The sequence below is a fragment of the Sceloporus undulatus genome, chromosome 1 (assembly GCF_019175285.1).
Source record: "Sceloporus undulatus isolate JIND9_A2432 ecotype Alabama chromosome 1, SceUnd_v1.1, whole genome shotgun sequence".
NCBI lineage: Eukaryota > Metazoa > Chordata > Lepidosauria > Squamata > Phrynosomatidae > Sceloporus > Sceloporus undulatus.
Genome location: NC_056522.1, coordinates 249,802,229 through 249,824,847, shown reverse-complemented (window position 1 = coordinate 249,824,847; position 22,619 = coordinate 249,802,229). Strand labels below are relative to the sequence as shown.

General features: G+C 43.9%; 1 protein-coding gene across 4 annotated transcripts in view; it reads right to left on the bottom strand.

Moving 5' to 3' along the window:
* NHEJ1 (non-homologous end joining factor 1) overlaps positions 1-22,619 on the bottom strand; it is a 138,076-nt gene that overhangs the window by 13,030 nt on the left and 102,427 nt on the right. The window contains exon 5 of one of the 4 annotated variants that reach the window (XM_042444997.1): positions 7,240-8,189. The exons of the other annotated variants lie outside the window; for them this stretch is intronic. Coding sequence (XP_042300931.1) covers positions 8,040-8,189 — 150 coding nt within the window. The 3' untranslated portion in view covers positions 7,240-8,039. Of the gene's footprint in view, positions 1-7,239; positions 8,190-22,619 lie in introns of those variants that run through there. 4 annotated transcript variants of the gene reach the window in all.

Here is a 22,619-nt window from a genome sequence, read left to right as displayed (position 1 = left end):
TGTTGTCTCCTTAAGCCAGGTGTCCCCCATCCTATATCTGTGCATTTCATTTTTCTGCCCTAAGTGCAGTACCTTACATTTCTCCCTGTTGAAGTTCATTTTGTTAGCTGTGGCCCAGCTTTCTAGTCTATTCAGGTCATTTTGAATTTTGATCCTGTCCTCTGGAGTATTAGCTATTCCCCCTAATTTGGTGTCATCTGCAAATTTCATAAGTATGCTCCCAATTCTGTCATCCAGGTCATTGATAAAGATGTTGAATAGCACTGGGCCCAGGACAGAGCCCTGTGGGACCCCACTGGTCACTTCTCTCCAGGATGAAAAGGAGCCATTGTTGAGCACCCTTTGGGTTCGTCCCGTCAACCAATTACAAATCCATGTAACAGTTGCCTTGTCTAGCCCACATTTTACAAGCTTGTTTGCTTGACCACACATCTTCCATTACAGAAAACAACAGGAAAGTAAGGGCTTTCTGGGGCTTGAGTAATTGTGAATGCCCACTATATCCACTAGCTGCATCTTCACCCTATAGCATATGGCTTGATCTACTTGCTTGAGTCAGCTAGATTGATCTGTGCCCCTGCAAATAACTTTTCCTGCACTGTACATACAGTACTCTTTTCTTGCAGCACACTTAATTGCATTTGTTGATCTGTGTGCAGGGAAAAAGTAGGCGGATTTGCTTTGGAGCAGGAGCCTGGATTAGATAACCCTTTGGCCCTTGGTGGATACTGTACAGGAAGGACCAGATGCATAGAGGCTTGGCTTATAGCTCTCTCGTGTATCCAGGCCAAACTGAACTGTAAAACTGGCAGGTGATTGAACCCCAAAGGTAGGGCAGGAACAGCCAATAGGCAGCTGGAAGTACCAGATCAAAGGCAAAGACACAGTCATAACTCAGGGAAAAGTAAACAGCAGGGGACCGGCACAGAACAAAAACAGTGTACCCAGGGCAGGCACCGTGGCAGGTCAATCCTGCCTTTCCTTGCTTTCCCTGTCTAGTCAACCCTGCCCACTCCTCCCCAAGTCATACTGGCAGAAAATAGGGCAGTGGCAAAGCCCAGGGCATGGCGACCCCCACTGCTTTCTCTGAGCTACTGCCAGAAGCTGAGCTCTGGGCTTTACGAAATATCCAGATTTTTCTAAGAGAAGCCATGCTTCTTCACCCAGAGTTAAGATATGCCAGAGCTGAGATATCCTCACCCCACAAACCACTTGAGATTGCATGTTCCATAACAAAAGAGGATGGGCATAGTCTCTTCACCCAGCACTCTAACTACATCCATACAGGATGGGGGCAAAAAGAATCCTTCATACATTTCCTGTACTGAAGAAGAAAGAAGTAGGAAAGTATATGTTTCATTGTCATACCCACAGAGGATATTAATACAGCCAAGAAGAACTGGGGGTCATCAGTATGCCTCTATGGAGCAGAAGCTTGGCTAGGGCTAGGCAACATGGAATAATATCACCCTGCTGAGGAAACTCTGGTGCCACCTGGTGTTGACATTGCTTCCAATTTGTTTATATTTGAGCATCTCAAGATCTGACTTTCATTAGGTAACAGATCATATATGTCTTTATGGACAAAGCAGAATAGAGACTCCAGCTGGGAAATGGGCGACCCTTTGCTTGAACTACCCATCTACAGGATTCATGCCATGCAAGCATTCGCTGTTTTCAAATGAAGTCTTCCATCAGTGTGTATATTAACTGGGGGTGGGGAATTTTGGGAACCTCACACCTCTTCTAGTTAGCCTGATTCATGAATGTTGCTTTTTCACTTAGTACTTAAGCACTGTCTAGATAGAACAGGGGAGTACCAAGTGATATCCGCATTTCAGTACATTTCTTCATGAGTGGTACCATCTTACATCAGTCTTTCCCATGCAAATTGTTCAGTTTGTGCAATAGTTATGGAGAGCAGCAATCTGTTGGTGGCAGCTGGGTTTCTACTTTAGGAAGAAGCAGCTAATCCCTTAATTCAAGAATGGGCACTTTAAGGCCCTCCAAAAATGGCTGGACTGTAGTTTCCACACTGTTGGGGGGGGGGGTTGGACTAATGGGAATTGCAACCTAACATTATCTGAAGGACTACAAGTTGCCCACATCACCTTACATTTCCAATGAAATGGCCCAGGTTTACAGAACCAGGCTTAAATGTGTCACATGCAGCCATTTTAAGTGCAGAAATTGTTAAGTTAACATCTTAGAGCAAATTTATTATAAAAAATTGTTATAAAAATAGTACCAAACAAACAAACCCTCAAGGTATCAAATGAAAGAAACAAAAGCTGAAAAAATTGTTCAAAATCACAGGCCAGAATCTTCTTGGTGTGTTATGAATGCCTACATTCCCCTGTGGAAGTGGTTGGACATTTTTATCCAATGGGGAATGACCACCTTCAGTTTAACATCAAGGAAGTGGAGCTGTTCATGCTGATGTCCACTGCATTGTCCATCTGGCTAAATAATGTTGTCTTTTATCACCAGGATTGTATTACATAAACAACAAACAACACTGGATAAAAATTCTGCATGCAGATTAATTCCATACAATAATTTATGATGTAGCATCTCACCCATAAATTCTGCTTGGCTAAAGCTGCCACATCAGGTCAGCTCACATTATGTTATTATGTCTCACTCTACATGATAGCAAAAGAGGGAGACATTTTCAAAGTAGCTAGAATTCAAAATGAAAGATGTGTATCGGGTTTCCAAAAATGTGGGCATTGTTTACAAACAATAATATAAAAAGTCTCAATCAGCTCTGGATTTCTGCTACCACATTACTGCCTAAAACAAAGTACTGAAGAACTCTTCAGTGTTTTTATGAAACTTTTATGAAACTACATGCATTATCAAACTGCATTAGAAATCAGATAGTCTTCCTCAACCTGATGCCCCCCAGATGTGTTGTACTCCAAGGCTCAGAATCCCCAGATAGCATAGCCATTGGTTCAAAATTTTCTCAAGCAGCACAAATCTTCCCCTCATGTTCTTGCTCATTCCTCTCATGAAAGGAAATTTGAATCCACATATACCCTGCCCAAATCCAGTGGAGTAGCTTCTACATATGGTGACCACAGGCACTGAAGAAGCCTGGAGACTACAGATTAAAAAAAATATTCCAGAGACAACAAATAACTTGTCTAGTGAAATGTCCATGAAGGGAATTAATGGAGAAGGTGGCCAAGTAATAGCACATGACATTCCTTTGCCCACAAGCTATTGCTTAGAGGTGTGTGTGTGTGTGTGTGTGTGTGTGGTAGTTGTCCCTAGATGAAACCAGCATTAGATGCTGCATCCAGCAGAGCATGACAGCTACAAAGTGCTGCCCGCATACAAATTAAGTGGGGGTACAATGTTGCCCATGTTATGACTACCTAACAACAAGGCCAAGCATGTATCTGATGCCAGTAGCTCAAGGTTGAAGATGGGAGAAGCACTATAAGGCTTGACTACATGTCAACCAGAAGCTCCATGATCTGCAGGGCACTGGGGCAGAGATTCTGAGCCTCTAGTCCCCCAGTGAAAAAGGCAGAACTGAAGTTTACAAGGGAAAAGGGAAACTACTGCTCAATCCATTCTGCAGTTGGAAGAGAGGACACACTTTGCCAGTGATCTGCTTGCTGGGGAAATATTTTAAAAAATGATTATGAGGGTTTCCCTGACCTCTTGGAGAAAAGTATGCTACCTCTCAGAAGTGGTTTAGGTCCAAGGGGTGGAGGAGACTAGACTGTATAAACCAATATCCTCCTATATATGCCTGACCAAGGATTGAGTTCTGCTAGGGGCCCCTTTGATTTCTGCTTGTCTCCTTGACCAGAGAGTCACTAGAATTCAAGCCTGCCTGAGAAACACTGCATCTGACCCCCAAAGCCCTCCACACCAATCTCAGCTGCATGTGCCAAAGAATAAGATGTTGAGTGGCACTCAATCCCTTTCCTATTATAACATTGGCTCCAAATGCACTACCTAACACTCAAAAGTAGAATCTAAAGCTGAGCTCCACTGCAACTCAAGCCTCAGCTGTACTTAGGGACAGAAAGAAATAGCAGGTCACATATACAGAAGGAAAGGTAGAGTTGCAAAAGGAAAGAGTCCGCATCTTCTGCAAAAGCTTAAACAGTGGAAGAAGACCAGGATGGCAGGCTCAAAGAATGAAACAGGCCTTCTTAAAAAGTGTAGAGATGCAGACTTGCCCAGGACAAATAGGGTTATCTCCAGTCCCCAAGCCAAGCATCCAGCCAACTGCTGGTTATCATCAGCATAAAGAAGACTATTCCTTTTTTGTTTTCTTGATTCCTAGTTCTGGAAGTCAATGGAACAATTTTTAAATGACTTTGTGTGATTGTTGCTGGGTTTTTTTGGTTTGTTTGTTTGTTTGTTTGTTTTCGGTAAAAACTTCCTGATGTAAAAGATGGACTATTACAACATAGGTGGGCAACTTATGGACCTTGACTATTCTCATTTAATTGTTTTTGTGTATCTTCGTCATTTTCCACTTATAATGACCCTAAAGTGAATCTATCTTAGGGTTTTCTTGGACTTATTTGTTCAGAAAAGATTTGCCATTGCCTTCCTCTGAGACTGAGAGTGTGATTTGCCCAAGGTTAGGCAGTGTGTTTCCATGGCTAAGTGGGGATTAGAATCCTAGTCTCCAGAGTCATAGCTATCAAATGGAGAAAAGAAAAGGGAGGAAAAGGAATTCTCCCAACATAATCGTGTGATTACGCCAAAGATATTCAGACATCAGGCTCATCCAGTACTTGTCCCATGCACACACTGGAATGCTCCTGCAACTTCTCATTCAAGGGGAACTGCCGTGAATAGCTTGCCCATGGTGCAAATGAAGCACAATTGTAAAGGTATGTAAATTTCATTTGCGCTATTGGGGAAGCAATCTGGGACCTTTACCCAGATTGCATTTCAGTACAGGCAATTCGTTCTCATTGCTATGATTGGTTTTGTAGTGGATTTCAGTCTTCTTTAGAGGTGTAGGGCACACTTTTGTTTTCACTGGATAAAAATAATGTTGTGAACTTTATAAATGTTATTTTATTCTGTTCAGGAGGGTAACATGGTTTTCAGACCTGGGTAGTAATGCCAAAACAGCACATGTGCAAAACATTCAATAACAATGTAATAATGACATACCCATGGATGCATGCAGAATGTAACAGTGTTTTATTTCATTTTTAAGTCAGCACTACAGAGCAGCAGTGCAAAAATATAGATTGCTATAGCGCTATTTTTCTGTTATCTTCCAGTAGCACAATTATTGTGAAATTGGCCCTGGTGCGATAATCTCCATAGTCAAGCCATTACACCACACTGCCATCCTCATTTAGTCTTATGCCTAATTTTAAAAGTCCTTTGTAAGGAATCAGTTCAGGCTACTGCAAAATTGAGCTGTCCTTTACCCAGCAGGCTGGTATGTGGAAAGGAAGAAGCAGAAAGAGAGAAATTGGTGGAACTGTCCACTTTTGGCTCTAGCCCTGACCACTGTTAGGTTTAATCCTGCTGGCCTGTGGTCTGTAATAGGTTACTCCAGAGTGCGTGTCCTCATCAGAAAAAAGGTGCTTGCCTCTCCCTGACGAAGGCCCATGACCATATCGTCCTTTCCACTTTAGAGCTCTAAAACTGAACTATGCCTAGGCATTATTACTACAGCAGGAAGGACCAACTTTCAATGGTCCAGGGGCCAAATTTTCACGCATAAGACTAACTCCGGGCCACATGACTCCATGAAAGACAGGTAAGTTTTTAAAGAAATTAAAGATGGAATTGACCAACTTTGGGTGTGGAGAGTTTGTCCTGTTTTAAAGTTTAAAAAATGCTGCTCATTAAAATGTCCATTTTCATTTTGAAAAACGAACATGTGGAGGGGCACTGGGGGCTAACTGCCACAAAAATGCATTGGAAGGGGCCACATACGGCCCATGATTCTCAGTTTGTCCACCTCTGTGCTCTAGAAACATTACAAGAGACCTTATCACACATGGGGGGGGGGGGGGGGGGAGGCTCCAAACCCCCGTCACTCCTGTTCTAGCAATGCAAAGCGTGATGCTTTTCCACACCAGATCCAGAGTCACTCCTCTCTAGCAATGCGGATTGTGGTTAAAACGTGATGTTTTTCCACACCTGGTTGCCTTTCTGTTGTCCTTCCAAAGTGAGGGGCAAGCGAAGTCAGTTCGATTCCAAGCAAGTCACGTGATGTGGACTCAAGCAAAGGAGAGTGAGTGCACATTGTATTACTACACCAGAGCATACTTTGAGGGATCAACAATTCGAATCAGCACCCTTGGGCATGCTCAGTAGGGCTCTGGAAGCTGCCCTCCTTCCCTGCCTCCTCCTTAGCTGTCATCCTTCATCGGGGTCTAGGAGAAGGCAGGGGATGATGGGATAGCTCACTGGGGGGTCCCTGGGGCCAGGATCAGGATGCAGGAAAGTCAGGGGATGATGGGTTAGGTGGCAGAGGGGGCAAGATGGGGATGCAGGAGCAGTCAGGGGAGGATGGGTTAGGTGGAGAGGGGGGGGGATGCAGGACAGTCAGGGGATGATGGGTTAGTGGAGAGGGGCCAGATGGGGATGTAGGATCATCCAGGGGATGATGGGGTTAGGTGGAAGGGGGTGAGATGGGATGTATGAGCATTCAGGGGATGATGGGTTAAGGTGGAGAAGGTGCCAGAGGGGGATGGCAGGAGCAGTCAGGGGATGTGGTTAGATGGAGGGGGGCCAGATGGGGATGGGCAGGAGCAGTCAAGGGATGATGGGTTAGTGGAGAGGGGGCCAGATGGGGATGCAGGAGCAGTCAGGGGATGATGGGTTAGGTGTCAGGGTGAAGGAGTGGAGCAGATCGGGGTCTAGGAGAAGTCAGGGGATGATGGGATCGGCTGGTTGACAGAGAGGAGGAGATGGCATGAAGGAGGAGGAGGAGGGGAATGACGGAGCAGGACGCACGGGCCAAGGGGGGTGGCATCGGAGTGCTTTTCCTCACCAGAACAAATAGCAGTGCAATCGAAGGCAGCCAGGAAGCGAATTCTCTGAAGCCACTTTTTTTCCGTTTTAACCAAAATGAGGGGTGACTTCAGAAACGCTGCTGAAGCAATTCGCAAGCAGCTCCCATAGAAATCAATGGCGTCTGATAAAACAATTCCTTTATGAGGTGAAACCGCATCATTGGAAGTGCAATCACTTCGGAAGTGAGCTGGAACTGAGCCACAATACCACCCAAAAGCTCCGTGTGATATACTCCTATGTATAGCAGTAATGCCCCCTAAAAAGCAATCCTCCTAAACCCTTCAGGAAGACCAGTCTGAGTCCTATGGGCAAAGCACATTACCATTTAATCAAAAGAGGTACCTTTCAGAAATGAAAAATGTAGACACACAGAGATGGCAGAGAAAATAACCATAAAGGCTTGGTCACTAGCATACCTTCCTAAAAATAATGATGGAAACTTTGCATCCTTATTCATTGTATCAGCACTGGCCAATTAGAAAAGGGCAACTCCTCCATTAAAAAAAAAAGCAAAAACAAAAATAAAAACCAACAAACTAGACTAATCAAAACGTTTCAAATCAACACACCTTTAATGTATTTGGAAGCTCTTGTGCTAGTGCCAGTGAGCTAATGTAGAGGTGCTAAAAGTAGCTTTGAGTTGCGCAGTTACCTGTGCTATGTATGTGGTGAAGATGGAATGGAGTTGTGATGTTGTGGAATCAGTCCAACAGTGTGGCACAGTGGTTAGAGATCCAGGTTCAAATTTCTCCTCAGTCATGAAGCTTACTGATTGATCTTGAGTCAGTCAGTTCTTTGTTAAATACACAACTATAGTTCTTTGATATTACTTTAACAACCATGGCTACATCTCTCCAGTATAACCTACTGTACCTCATGGGGTTGTTGTAAGGATAATGAGGAGAAGGAGCCATGTATTCCATACTAATCTCCTTGGAGGAGACATGTGAGACACATGTGAATAAATAAACGTTTAAAATAAATATCATGGCACTAGCAGGAAAACAGGGGCTTTACAACAAAGCTGCAGTGTGAGTGAAGGCTGAAGTGTAGATCTCCTCGAAACCTGAAGTGAGAGCAAGAATTGGGGGTCTGCGCAGAACATGGGTACTGACATGAGACAGAGCAGGTGGTGAGAGAAGAAAATCAGGTATTTTCTTTTTCTGAGGATGAGAAACAAAGGCATCAATTAATTTGGGAAATAATACACTTTTGTAGGAGGAAATTATTTGTTGAGTGAGTTTTAATGCTCAAACCCTACCTCTGCTTGTTATTCCATTAATATTTTCTCTAAACTGGTCTTTCAAACATCTGATATTTATCAATCACTGGTTTTAATTGTTTGATTTGTTTTAGGCAACTATTTCAAATTAATTCATAGTTCACTTTATTTCTAGTAATTCTGTTAGCTACATTGAATATTTCTTTGTTTGTGAAAAGGCAAGATAAAAATGTAATTTTAAATTTAAAAAAAGAGAGAGAGACTGAGGCAAACCACTTGTCTCAATTACCTTATTAATTTCCCCTTTGTAAAATGGATATCATGTATTAGACAATTTTGGTTCAAAAGGAGTGGTTTGGTGCTCAGACGCTCCATTTATTGTACTTCTTCCAGAAGTTATAAATGACAATTCCCATCAGCTGCAGCCATCATGGCCACTGATACGGGATGATACAAAGAGGAGGAGGAGAGAGGAGGAAGCCCACAGTCCTTTTCCAGTAATTTCCTAAGACTTTTCAGTATGGACACTGACCGAACCACGGCAGTCACCTGCAACACTTGTGGGATGTTTGTCTTCTTGCTTACGGAAGTGGAATACTTCACATGCCCCAAGTGGATGCACAGGTTGTCATCTCGTCTCTTCTGCCAGTTGAAGGGCACAGTCCAGGAAGGGAGAGGGAAAAAGCGGATGTGAACAACTGGTTTCGCAGATAGTGCCGCCGAGAATGATTTGGATTCTTCGATCATGGGCTGCAGTTCCATGAGGAGGGACTTCTTGCAACAGACGGGTTGCATCTCACGCCAGTTGGAAGAAATGTTTTTGCCAACAGTCTCAAGAACTTGATCAGGACGGCTTTAAACTGAGTTCCGAGGGGAAGGGAGGCAATATTAAAGAAGGCGAAAGGGATGGCGAAAATAGTCAAACTGACATAGAGGAAACAAGAAAAAAAGTGCAAGGACCCAACAGTGGGAGGCAAAAAAACTTGCACAGGCAGCAAGTAAAAGGGAACCAAGGTCTGCGATGTCTCTACACAAATGCACAGAGCATGGGAAATAAGCAAGATGAACTCGAACTCCTAGTACAACAAAGCAAATATGATATAATAGGCATCACTGAAACCTGGTGGGATGAGTCTCATGATTGGAATGTGGAAATAGAGGGGTATAACCTTTTTAAGAGAAATAGGCCAAACAGGAAAGGAGGAGGAATAGCACTATATGTCAGAGATATTTACACCAGTGAAGAGATCCAGGACATCAATCATGGAAGCCAGATGGAGAGCATCCGGATAAAAATTAAAGGGCAGGGAAACAACAAGGATGTTACAGTGGGAGTCTACTACAGACCCCCAAGTCAGACTGAGGAATTGGATGATATCTTTCTAGAACAGATGACCACACAGTCAGAAAAGAGAGATGTAGTAGTGATGGGCGACTTCAACTACCCTGATATTTGTTGGAAGTCAAACTCAGCAAAATCCTCAAGGCCTAGCAAATTCCTCACTTGCCTGGAAGACAATTTCATGGTCCAAAAGGTGGAAGAGGCAACAAGGGGGTCAGCTATTTTAGATCTGATCCTAACCAACAAGGATGACTTGGTGAATGGGGTGCAAGTAGTGGGATCATTAGGTGGAAGTGACCATGTTCTCCTGGAGTTTGTAATACAGTGGAAAGGAGAAGCCAGGCATAGTCAGACACGCATCCTAGACTTTAGGAGAGCGGATTTCAGTAAACTTAGAGAAGTATTGAGGGCAATTCCATGGTCAGAAATACTAAAAGATAAAGGAGTTCAGGACGGATGGGAGTTTCTCAAAAGAGAGATACTGAAGGCACAATTTCAAACAGTTCCAGTGAGAAAGAAAAACGGGAGGTGTCTCAAGAAACCAGGATGGATGACTAAGGAACTTTCAACCGAGCTAAGTTTGAAACGGAACATGTATAAGAAATGGAAAAAGGGGGAAATCACAAAAAAGGAATTCAAAGAAATAGCAGGCATGTGTAGGGGTAAAGTCAGAAAAGCTAAAGCGCAGAATGAACTCAGGCTAGCTAGAGAGGTTAAGAACAATAAAAAGGGCTTTTTTGGATATGTCCGCAGCAAAAGTAAGAAGAAGGAAACGGTAGGGCCACTGCATGGAGAAGAAAGCAAAATGCTAACAGGGACAGAGAAAAGGCAGAATTACTCAACACCTTCTTTGCCTCAGTCTTCTCAGAAAAGGAAAAGGGTGCTCAATCTGAGGTTAATGGAGCAGAGGACAGATTACGGGAATTTCAATACAGAATAAGTAAAGAGATAGTAGAGGAATACCTTGTTAATCTAAATGAATTTAACTCTCCAGGACTAGATGAACTACATCCAAGGGTACTAAAAGAACTGGCAAATGTAATATCAGAGCCATTGGCAATCATATTTGAAAACTCCTGGAAAACAGGAGAAATCCCAGCAGACTGGAGGAGGGCAAACGTTGTTCCCATCTTCAAAAAAGGGAAAAAAGAGGATCCCAGCAATTATTGTCCAGTTAGTCTGACATCAATACCAGGAAAGATTCTAGAGCAGATCATTAAACAGAGGGTTTGTGAACATCAAGAAGGTAATGTCATAATCACAAAAAGTCAACACGGGTTTCAGAGAAACAAGTCATGCCAGACAAACCTGATCTCTTTCTTTGATAAAATTACCAGCTTGGTAGATGAAGGGAATGCTGTGGATATAGTATATCTTGATTTCAGTAAGGCCTTTGACAAGGTTTCCCATGACATTCTTGCAAACAAGCTTGTAAAAGGTGGGCTAGACAAGGTAACTGTTACATGGCTTTGTAACTGGTTGACCGGCTGAACCCAAAGGGTGCTCAACAATGGCTCCTTTTCATCCTGGAGAGAAGTGACCAGTGGGGTCCCACAGGGCTCTGTCCTGGGCCCAGTGTTATTCAACATCTTTATCAATGACCTGGATGACAGAAATGGGAGCATACTTATCAAATTTGCAGATGACACCAAATTAGGAGGAATAGCTAATACCCCAGAGGACAGGATCAAAATTCAAAATGACCTGAATAGACTAGAAAGCTGGGCCAAAGCTAACAAAATGAAATTCAACACAGAGAAATGTAAGGTACTGCACTTAGGGCGGAAAAATGAAATGCACAGATATAGGATGGGGCCACCTGGCTGAATGAAACTACATGTGAAAGGGATCTGGGAGTCCAGGTAGACCACAAGTTGAACATGAGTGAACAGTGCGATGTGGCAGCTAAAAAGGCCAATGCAATTTTAGGCTGCATCAATAAAAGTATAGTGTCTAGATCAAGAGAAGTAATAGTGTCACTGTATTCTGCTTTGGTCAGGCTCCACCTGGAATATTGTGTCCAGTTCTGGGCACCACAGTTTAAATAGGATGTTGAGAAACTGGAGGGTGTCCAAAGGAGGGCGACTAAAATGGTGAAAGGTCTGGAAACCATGCCCTATGAGGAACGACTCAGGGAGCTGGGGATGTTTAGCCTGGAGAAAAGAAGGTTAAGAGGTGATATGATAGCCCTATTTAAATATTTGAAAGGATGTCATATTGAGGAGGGAGCAAGCTTGTTTTCTGCTGCTCCAGAGAATAGGACCCGGAACAATGGATGCAAGCTACAGGAAAAGAGATTCCACCTCAACATTAGGAAGAACGTCCTGACAGTAAGGGCTGTTCGACAGTGGAACACACTCCCCCGGAGTGTAGTGGAGTCTCCTTCCTTGGTGGTCTTTAAACAGAGGCTAGATGGCCATCTGTCAGGGATGCTTTGATTTGGATTTCCTGCATGGCAGGGGTTGGATTGGATGGCCCATGCGATCTCTTCCAACTCTATGATTCTATGATAGGAATTCTTCCCCAAAACTGGCAAGTTTGCCTACTGGCAGGCTTGCCTTCCTGCTCTCTTTTCCCCTTGGTTTTAATCCAGAATAGTGCTATCCAGACTGTTTTAAGTCTCCCTAAATATGTGCATGTCACAGGTCCCTCCACTGGCTACCAGTTCAAGCCAGAGCTCATTGCAAGCTTTTGGTCCTGGTATTTATGGCCTTGCACTCTAATCTTCCTCGGTATTTGGGAGCTTGGCTAGCATGGTACATACCACCTAGAAACCTAAGAATTACAGGAAAAGGATTATTGGTGATTCCATCAATACATACAGTTCCGTCAGGGCTGTGAACCTTTCAGGGCCTGGCTCCCCATTTGTAGAACAGTCTTCCTCTGCATCTCCAGCTGGTGGAGGCTGTTAGGTGTTTTCATAAAGCGCTGAATACCTGCCTCTTTAATTTGCCAAATTAAGCTGGTGAGTGTGCCTAAGGCTGCTGAGATGAATAGCAACTGGTGGGTTGGTGAGGTTTTTATCTTTAGTATATTATAGTACTGTATTTTTATTTTTTTATTTTTGCCCTTGATTATATATGTCTGGTATTATGCACTTTGATGAAAAGGGTGTTATAAACAAGTGTTGTTATTGTTGTTGTTGTTGTTTCTACTGCTGCTGCTACATGTAGAGGCCTGTTGGATCAAGAAGGCTACATTAAGGAAGGTCTTGTTCAGAGTCACCTTTTTTTAATAGTCTTTATTATCAAGTTTAAAAAAATATTTAAAAGATACATCAGTCGTCATATCACATATTTTTATTCACAATATAAATATCTTTGCCCCACCCCCCATTCCCCTGCATAAACACATATATTGTTAGAAAGCTATATACACAGCAAATGTTAATTATTTTCTTTTCTTTCTCTGTTAAACAACCTCATCTCATTTTTTCATATATTGCTTTTGTTTGTATTAGAAGAATGTGTGATATTATTATTATTAAATTATCATATATACTGTATTCTTTGTTTTGTATTGTCATTATATAAAATATGTAAATAATTTTTTCAGAGTCACCTTTTAACATCCAACAGACCATTTTTTCCCTTTTAGTTACCAGGCACTTTTCCTGAGAGACTTGCAAACAGAATTTGAAGACAAAAAACTTCCCCTGGTGTTTGTCTAGAGGTTCCACGTAGAGGTCATTGAAGAAGGTAGAGTACATTAAAAAGAAAAGGGTGTGCCACTGTAGCTCTTTGAGTACCTTTGGCCTCAACTCCCATTCAGTCCAAAACTATCTGGAAGGCCACATTTGTCCACCCCTGATAGCGGGCAGGTTCAAAATACTGGAGCCAGACTGCTGACTAGGGTTGGCAGCAGGGAACATGTTAAGTCCCTTGTTACAACAGCTTCACTGGCTAACAATCTATTTCTGGGCACAACCTAAGGTTGTGCTTGGGTCCAGGTTATTTGAAGGACATTATCTCCCCCATGTAAAGTTTTAAGACCTACAGGAGAGGTCCTTCTCTCACTCCCACCACCTTCAGAAATACGTTTGGTAGGGACATTGGAAAAGGTCTTCTTCTTGTCCACTCCTATACTATGGAATGCCTTTCTTAGGATAATTAGCCCCTTCCCTGGTATCTTTTGGCCAGCAGGCAAAGAATTTAAGGATAATCAGAGCACATTCATCATGGGCTCTGTGGGTGTGAAATTTAATTTTCATCTCAAATCAAAGACTTAATTAAATCAGGTTGATAGGCTAACAATGACCAGCAAACAATGCACATTTGCTCTGTAGGAAATGATCTAGGAGGGACCACATCCTACATAGTAGAGATCATTTATTGTGCTGCATTAATGACATTTATCTAGGTAGGAAGGAATATTTATAGGTTGAGCAGTAACAATAACTTATTAAACAGAAAGAAAGATCAAAGAAAGGCAATTCTATCTATATTTGCATCTTAGTTGACAAAGAGTTAGATAGCCAAGAGTTCATCCATTGCAAGAAACTGCTCCTTGTGGAAGCTCTTTGGATCAGAGTAATTTTTTAAAAAAACTTTGTACTGAAAAGGCTATATAGAGCTCCTTAAAAGCTTTCTAGAGATTCATAAATAAGAAACTTGGTAATATCAGAGAAACTTCTCAGACAAGACAATTTAATAACTAGCCTACCAATCTTCCTTGTACAATATGGAGCTTTAAGATGAGTTAGGGTATATTCTGGACTACACTACATTTATTCCAGGCATCAGACCTTGTATACACCCAGGAGAAATAACACTGCATCCTCAAAGGTATATTGATGTGGAAGGAGTCTCCTTTGGAGCTGTCCCAAAAAAAATGTTACTATCTGAAAATCCATCAACCCAACTCAATGAATCAAAGGGCACTGCATCCAAGGTTATTCTGGTATTTGTGGCAGAAAATCCATAGCACCCCTCCCAAAATGTATTAAAAATAATAGCTGCCTCTTCAAATAAGCTACCTGAGGCAGCTGACTCATGGTGTTTAATGGTAGGACCAACCCTGAGTTTCCTGAAAAGATTGAAAACTAGACTGAGAAATATCTGAATAAATTCATAATAATCCTGTCTCTAAAGAAAAGTAAGTCAACTTTTATGATATAATTGTCAGTTCATACTCACTTGTAGGCTAAAATAATAAAATACACTTGCCTGGATATAAGTCACACTGAATTTAACCGGGCTTATGCGTTAAGGCAGGTTTAAGAAAACAAAATAAAACAAAATAATGACCACAGAAGCTTTCTTTAATGTAGACGATGAAGAAACTGAAATAGTTATAGATTTTCATACCTTGGATCAGTCATTAATTACAATGGAAATTGCAGTCAAGAAATCAGAAGAAGACTAAGGCGGGGTACAGACTGCCGCTTTGCTGCGCTCTGCCGCCGCCGCCAGTAGGTCCGCGGGGGAGCCGGAGCCTTCACACGGCCCGACTCCCGCGCGGACCGAAAAAGAAGCTCCAAAATGGAGCTTCTTTTTCCGTCGCGTTTGCGACGTAGCGAGGCGCCAGGGGCGCGCTCACTACGTCACAAGCGGCGCGACGCGTACGGACGCTCAGCGTCCGATACGCAAAGATGGCGCTGGCCATGTAGAAGGGCCAGCGCCATCTTGTACGGACAGAGTCCGTACTAGGCCCAGGGGCGTCTATAAGAGACGCCCCTTTTTTAAAATGGGACGTCCGGAGGACGTCCCAAATGGAGGTGCAGAAAGCACCTAAGACTTATAAGGGCAGTTATAAAAAAGCTAAACAAGATCTTGAAGTGCCAAGATATTTCACTGAATACTATACATTGTGCCCACGTCATACGCAGGTGCACTATACACAGCTTTCAGCTTACACTGAAAGCTGCACAACAGAATAGGCAATGGCGCGTGCGGCTGTATTGCGTGCACTGTATGCACAAGCACCATTGTTTTTGACACTGTTGATCACTGTCTTCTAGTGGATATACTTTCTGACCTTGGGTTCTCAGACTCTGCTCTCGACTGGTTTAGATCATACTTGTCTGGCAGATCTTTTGCAGTAGTTGCAGGGGGTCAGACTTCTTCTCCTGTTCCTTTATCTGTTGGAGTTCCCCAGGGCTCTGTTCTGGGTCCCCTTCTGTTTTCTCTCTACACACTGTCCTTAGGAAAACTCATTAGCTCTTTTGGTTTTTCCTACCATCTCTATGCCGATGACACCCAGCTGTATCTTTCCGCCCCTGACCTTTCTCCAATGCTTCAACAGCAAGTCTCGTCCTGCCTCACAGCTGCTCGCAGTGGATGCCCCACGGCGTTGAAGCTCAACATGTCCAAGACGGAGCTCTTGTCTTTCCTCCTAAGCCCACCCTTCAACACTCTTTTTCTCTCTCTGTGGACAACATTTCTATTCAACCAGTCAAGCAAGCCCGCATCTTGGTTTTATCTTTGACTCTTCTCTGTCGTGTATCCCTCAGATCCAGACCACAGCCAAGGCTTGTAGATTCTTTTGTACAATATTGCCAAAATCCGACCATATCCTCGCCTCTACTGCCAAGATCCTGGTCCAGCCCTAGTGGTCTCCGACTGGATACTGTAACGCCTCCTGGCTGGGCTTACTCATTCTCTCACCTCCGTCCTTTAATCTCTGTCCAGCATTCAGCTGCAGCGCATTACACTTCCACCAACCGCTCTGACCACATCTCTCCTGTGTTGGCATCCCTTCACTGGCTCCCTCCCCCTTCCGCATTCAGTATAAGCTCCTGCTGTCGACATTCAAAGCCCTCCATGGATGGCCCCTCCTTACTTATCAGACCTTCTTTCTCCTCACCTTCCCACCAGGGCCCCGTTCTGGTAGTCAAGGGTTCCTGTCTCCGCCCAGGATTTCCTCTGCCCCATCCCGGTTCGCCCCTTTTCACTTGCTGCCCCTCACTCCTGGAACCTTCTCCCCCACAAGCAAGAGCCATCACTTCTTTAAACCAGCTTCAAAACGAGTTGAAACATCCCTGTTCAGAGAAGCCTTCCCAGGCAGGCATAATTGTCGTTACCATCTGATGTTCTTTTAGTGCCTGTTTATACAACCATTTCTTATTGCTATGTAGGTAATTATTATCCTACTTGAGAGTATGTATTTTCCCTGGAAAATGATAACCTTCCATTTTGAAGCCAAGCCTCCCTCCAGCCATCTACCTTGGTCCAGGCCTCGGAGGTAGAGAGGAACTGCTGGACCTCTTACCCTCCCTCCACCACTCTCTTCCCTTCTGTGCCATGTCTTTTTAGATTGTAAGCCCAAGGGCAGGGAACCGTCTAACTAAAAAGATTGCATGTACAGCGGCTGTGTAAATTTACAGCTCTTCATAAATAAAGGTTAATAATAATAATAATAAAATGGAGCTCGAGCAATATGCGGTATTTGCCTTAACGGCGGGGATCCGGAAAGGATCCCCAGTGTAAGGAAAGGGCGCATTGTAGTTAGGATGTCCATGTCATTGTATCACATGGGATGTGAGACCTGGATGACGAAGAAAGCTGATTGGAGGAAAATCAATTCACTTGAGTTGTGGTGTTGGAGGAGAGCTCTCTGTACACTGTAGACAGCTAAAAAGATAAATAAATGGGTACTAGAACAAGGTATGCCTGAACTCTCCTTAGAAACCAAAATAACTAGTTGAGGCTGTCTTACTTTGGTCGTATAATGAGAAATCATGACTCACTTGCAAAATCAATAATGCTAGGTAAAGTGGAAGGCGTCAGCAGAAGAGGAAGACCACATTACAGGTTGATATGGTTTTCAATCAATGAAGCTGTGGCCCGGAGGCTGCAAGACCTCAACATGGCCATTGATGACAAAGTCACCTGGGGCTCCCTCAATCATAGGGCTGCCCTAACTTGAAGTCAACTTGAAGGACAGGGTGTCTTCGAGAAGTCTCATTCATCAGGTTGCCATAAGTCAAAGCCTGCTTGAAGGCAGTTAACACACACCACTCCCCCAGAATTGCACTGTAAGTCATATTTAAGGCTCAACCTCAAACAGTTATTTGCCTGAGTTAGGCAAGTTTCTTATACCTGAGGACACCTTTACTAAACAGAATACAGGTGGGTCTTGATTTATATTAGAGCTGAATTCCTAGACTTGTAATGTAAATTGAGAATGAAATAAATGGCGGAGGAACCCGTTCCAAAGAGAATGATTGGACCAGGGGGATACATTCTGATGCAGTTGAAGCAGCCACGAAGAGACTATACATACAGCACCTAAGGGGCAGCCTGCAGCCACCCCTTTTAGTGCCAGATCGGGGGCGTGGCAGCTGCACGTCGTGGCCCAAATCTGGACTCTCTGCAGCGCAAAAAGCTGCAAAAAGCGGCTCCTTTTGGCGCCCATAGTCATCGGTGCCGTGAGTTTTCTTGCGCTCCTTTGGTGTTGCATCATCTGAGCACAGCGCCAGAGGAGGGCTGTGATGCCGCCTGCCATGTGGTGCAGCACGCAGCATCACGCTGGCATGGGGGCGGAGTCGGGGCATGTGTCATGCGAATGCCATACCCCTAGTCCATCCCCATGCCAGCCTTAATGGCCAGTCTATACAGCCCCAAAGTTAGCATTTTTACTCCATCCACCACAAACCTCAAAGAGGTTTAAAGCGTAAAAACATCAGGGTTTATCTTTTCCAGGCTAGAGAAATGTGTAGATGCTGTCCAGAAGGACCTAAAGAGGCAGCAACTGCTGAGCTAAAAGGGGCTTAATTGGGATGTGTTGACTTGCCGTTAGACTACAGTGTAAAATAGCACACAGAAAGAAAACAACTCATAAGAATTGCTGTGCCTTCTCCAGCGAGCTTTCCAGATGGAGAAATCACAAGAGGAGATAGAAGCAGCACATCTCCTTTGTGCCCTCTTCAGCAAATGCAGAGGGCACAGTAAGAGGAAAGGCAGCACATCTCCTGCTGTGTCCTCTCTAGCAAGCTTATCAAGTGAGCACCCACCTAAGCAAGAAATGGAGACCCCTCCCAGCCGTACCAACATTCCAAGATTCCAGTTTCTTTCTCCCTTCACATTCCCACTTCTGAGCAGATAAAGTAAAACTCTTCCTTTCAGCAACACTAAGATTGCAGTTGGTTTCTCTCCTTCCTACTACCTCAACCAAGACAGGTAAAGAAAACCAGTCTCTCTTCTTACTGTTCAAAACTTCCCACCAAAACTTCAAGCATCTTTCATCTCACTCTCCATGTTTTCTCACTTCCTCCTCCTTGCTCTTTGACATTAATCAACTGTACGGGCATTCTGGGAAAACTATGCATTGTGGGTTAAATTTTCATTTATTTCTGAAGAAATGTATATTTGAAATGTTTTAAATTGGAGCAACACGACTTGCCTGTAGCTGTGTCCGTTAAGGTTTGTTAATTAATAAATAGAAATTTTTTGGATTATTGTTGCATTAATGGTATTATTAGTTTGAACCACTATGAAACTTTGATGAATTATAATAAAGGAATAATTTAATTAAATGAAGTTATGTACTCTGACAGTATACAATTAGGCACATCATCTACCATCTGAATCTTTACTTTCTGTTCTGAAGATGAATATGCCAGTGATGGAACCTGGGGTCTTCAGAACACAAGTTACTTGCTAATTAGCTTACTTGCTGTTCACCACTATGATCTTTGGAATAGCGGTATATAAATAAAACAAATTATTATTATTATTCTGTCAGTGAGCTGCAGCTCCTTGCTATTCTAAACATGTTACATTCATTACAACAGACAGTGTGCATACAAGTGGTAGCTTATGGTACCTCAGAGCAGCATTGCATTCAGATGGATGTTGCTTTCACATTTACTCATGCTGCGTCTTCACATCTTGTCATACTGTATGCTACTATCCTATCCACATTTATATGGGAATAAGCTTCATGGAACTCAGTAGAATTTCATATCAAATAAATGAGTACTGTACATGCTGAACCTTCAGGCCAACCATAAAAACAGTCATCACATCTCCCCCCCCCCCAATCACTTGTCCTGCTATTAGATTCCGGACAGAAAGTGAGTATGCCACTGGTAACGTCAACGTGAGCTTTGACACAGCAAGTATGCCACCACTTGCCTATCTCTGCCACACAGACGTCATGAGGAATGTTAATTTCTAATATCCTTCTGGGATGTACTTTCTGAATAGAGTTTCTTGCTATTTCTACATAGCAGTTTTCTGAGTCCCTGCAACAGACCAGGCGCTGATGCTCACTACTCTGCACAGCATGGATAAGGGCTAGGTTTAGACCACATTTCCCTAAAACAAAAGCCCCTCTCCTTAGTGCTTTAGACTCTTCTCCTCCCCCATATCTTCAGATAGGAAGCAAGCTATAATGAACACTGCAGTGGTTTGTGAGTGCTCTGTGTGTATGTGTTTGGAGGCAGGAAGACGTGGATCACATTGGCTATAGCTGCAGGTTCCAATGACCAAGTCCCTATGCAAGCGCAGTCTCTAAATCGGTCATTCCCCAGGAGCAGGCCGGACCCTTTCATTATCACACCAGAGCTTGCCAAGTGGTTACAAACATTTTCCCTGGCAAAGCCCACATTCCAATTTTTTAATATATTTTTAACTGATTGGGGTAGGCTTTGAAATTACAGCCTCGGCTGTGGCGGTGCGACTGTCAGATCTGCCCACATTCCCGTGGGCAACCTCAGCACATGTTCCATCAAGGGAGGGCATGCTTAATAAATCACCCTGTGGCCAAGAGAGTGGAGGGGTGTGTGCTGGGGTGGAGGTGGGGGTAGAGAAGGGAAACAAGGCACTGAGCACTGGTTCCTTGTGGCAGAGCAGGGTGGGACTCAAGACACAGGACTGGTGTCATCTATGCCAAGCCATAGGGAGTGAACTGGAGACGTTGCGGGCCATCCGAGGCTTTGAAGAAACAAAAGAGACTCAGTATAGCAGGCTCCTGAAGCCTAGTGTTCTCCAGATGTGCTGGACTCCCATTCTCTCTAGTCCACTGGCCCACAGACAGACATAAAGTTCCATTGGCTTCTTAACACTATGAGATAGTATAAAGGTACCACTAGAAGAAAACTACTGCCACCTGGAGTGCTTCATCTTAACTAAATTATATTGGCCTGTTACAGACTGCCAAAATAAAGCTGCTTCGGGTCTCTTTGGAGGTATGCTATTTAAATGATGCATGGGTCCTAAGAGTCCGGAGGTCACACCAAAACCACACTCCATTCCTAAGCACTGTAGTGCAGCTTTGGTGCAGCTTCTGGATTCTTGGGATGCATGCATCATTTAAACAGCATACCTCCAAAGAGACCTGAAGCAGCTTTATTTTGGCAGTCTGTAACAGGCCATTGAAACTCTGATTTTGACCACCATTATATTATAAGTAGGAAAGTTTAAAGAATCGGCAGCTGTACTAGAGACAGGGGTTGGAAGGGGCACTAATCAGAAGAAATCTGAAAATGTATTCCCACAGGAAAACAAAGAACAGAACAAGTCACTGTTCTTGTCACTATGAATCCAGATACCATAGTGTTACCTGACCACACCACATCAGTCAACCCTGTAAGACATCTATCTCTTGGAAAGCTAACATCTTTGAGAGAAAGAGCACTAAGGTTCACACTAATTAATGTAGAAATCTGGACTTATATAGGCACTGAGCTAATAAAACAATCTGAAGTCTTGGCCCAAATTTATCCTCCAGCTACCCCAGGCTTTGGTGTAGTGGATAAACCAAAGCTAATCAGGGTATTCAGGGTAAGCGAATATGCCCTGGATTCAAAGGACTTGCATGGCCTGTGTCCACGAAGGAAGGAAATGGCTGTTCCTAAAAAGAGAGCAAGTGAAACTTTGAGCAGCAGGGATGAAAAGACTAGAAATAATTCTGGCTTGCAGGGTGGAGTGGGAACAGGCATAGGAAAGCAGCTCTGATTTCACCCTGGCCCAGTGCCCCATAGACATACAGCAAATCTGAGTCAGAAGGGGGCAGCAAAGGCAAAAGGGGAAGTGTTGCTCAAGCTGCCTGCTGCTAGACCTTCCAATCCCGAGACCCCAAGTCCCAAGGAAGAAGCCCACAGCTTTGCCCAGCAGGCCAATGTGCAGGCAGCTCTTGGCTTCCAGGTCATCCCAGGGACCCCACCAGACAGGAAAGCCCCAAGAGGGTCATGCAATGGCTGAGGAGGAGAGAGGGGTCGTAGGCAGGGCGGCCAGTGGGGCAAACAGGAAGAAGCCAGCAGGGCGGAAGTGGGGAGCGTGACAGGCCAGCGTGGCCGAGCGCTGCACACAATGTTTTCCTTTCCCCCCTGTAGCCCCGACGCTTGGAGAGTAAATGTCAGGCACATAAAGACCGGCACTGTGGAACGGGGAATGCAGGGCCGCTGTCCCTGTGTAACTGCCGCATAACACATAATCAAGGCAGTCTTTCCCCACTGAGGCACCCACCTAACAACTGATGGTCTATGCTCGCTCTGAGACCACAGCAACCCTGCCTGCTGCTCAATAACCTTTTCTTTTCCCCTTTTTGCTGCTGTTTTCCTGGCTTGGGTTAACAGGCCTTTCTTACAGCTCCCCATTTTGAGAGGTTGTGAGGCTGCACTGGTGAGGGGAAGACATTGTGAAAGCCTCATATAGAATCATCCCCACTCACAGACCCCCTCCTCTCCCTTCCTTTGTGTAATTTTGGGCTGTTTACAGGATATATGGAAACATTTCTGTCCTAGGAATAAAGCTTTAAGGAAAGGGATGGGGGTGCATTAGCTTGAAGGAAAGTATATCAAGAGAAAGGGAACAGCCCACGAGTTCAGACCCTGGCCCAGAGTTTAGAGGAAATGAGTTAAGTTTCCAGTTCTGCCACAGAGACCCTGTGTAACCTTAGGTGGGGCACTTAAAAGCAAGGCCTTTTTTTAAAGAAACATTTTTGTTTTTGTTTTTGGCTAAACAGTGCCAAATGAAGTGCAAGAACTATAGCAATCTGTCCATTTAGGAGTAGTTAAGGGCCACCTTAAGTTACCTCCTTTACTTAAGGTGGTGGTAATGGGCTTACCAGAGAGCCAGTGTAGCG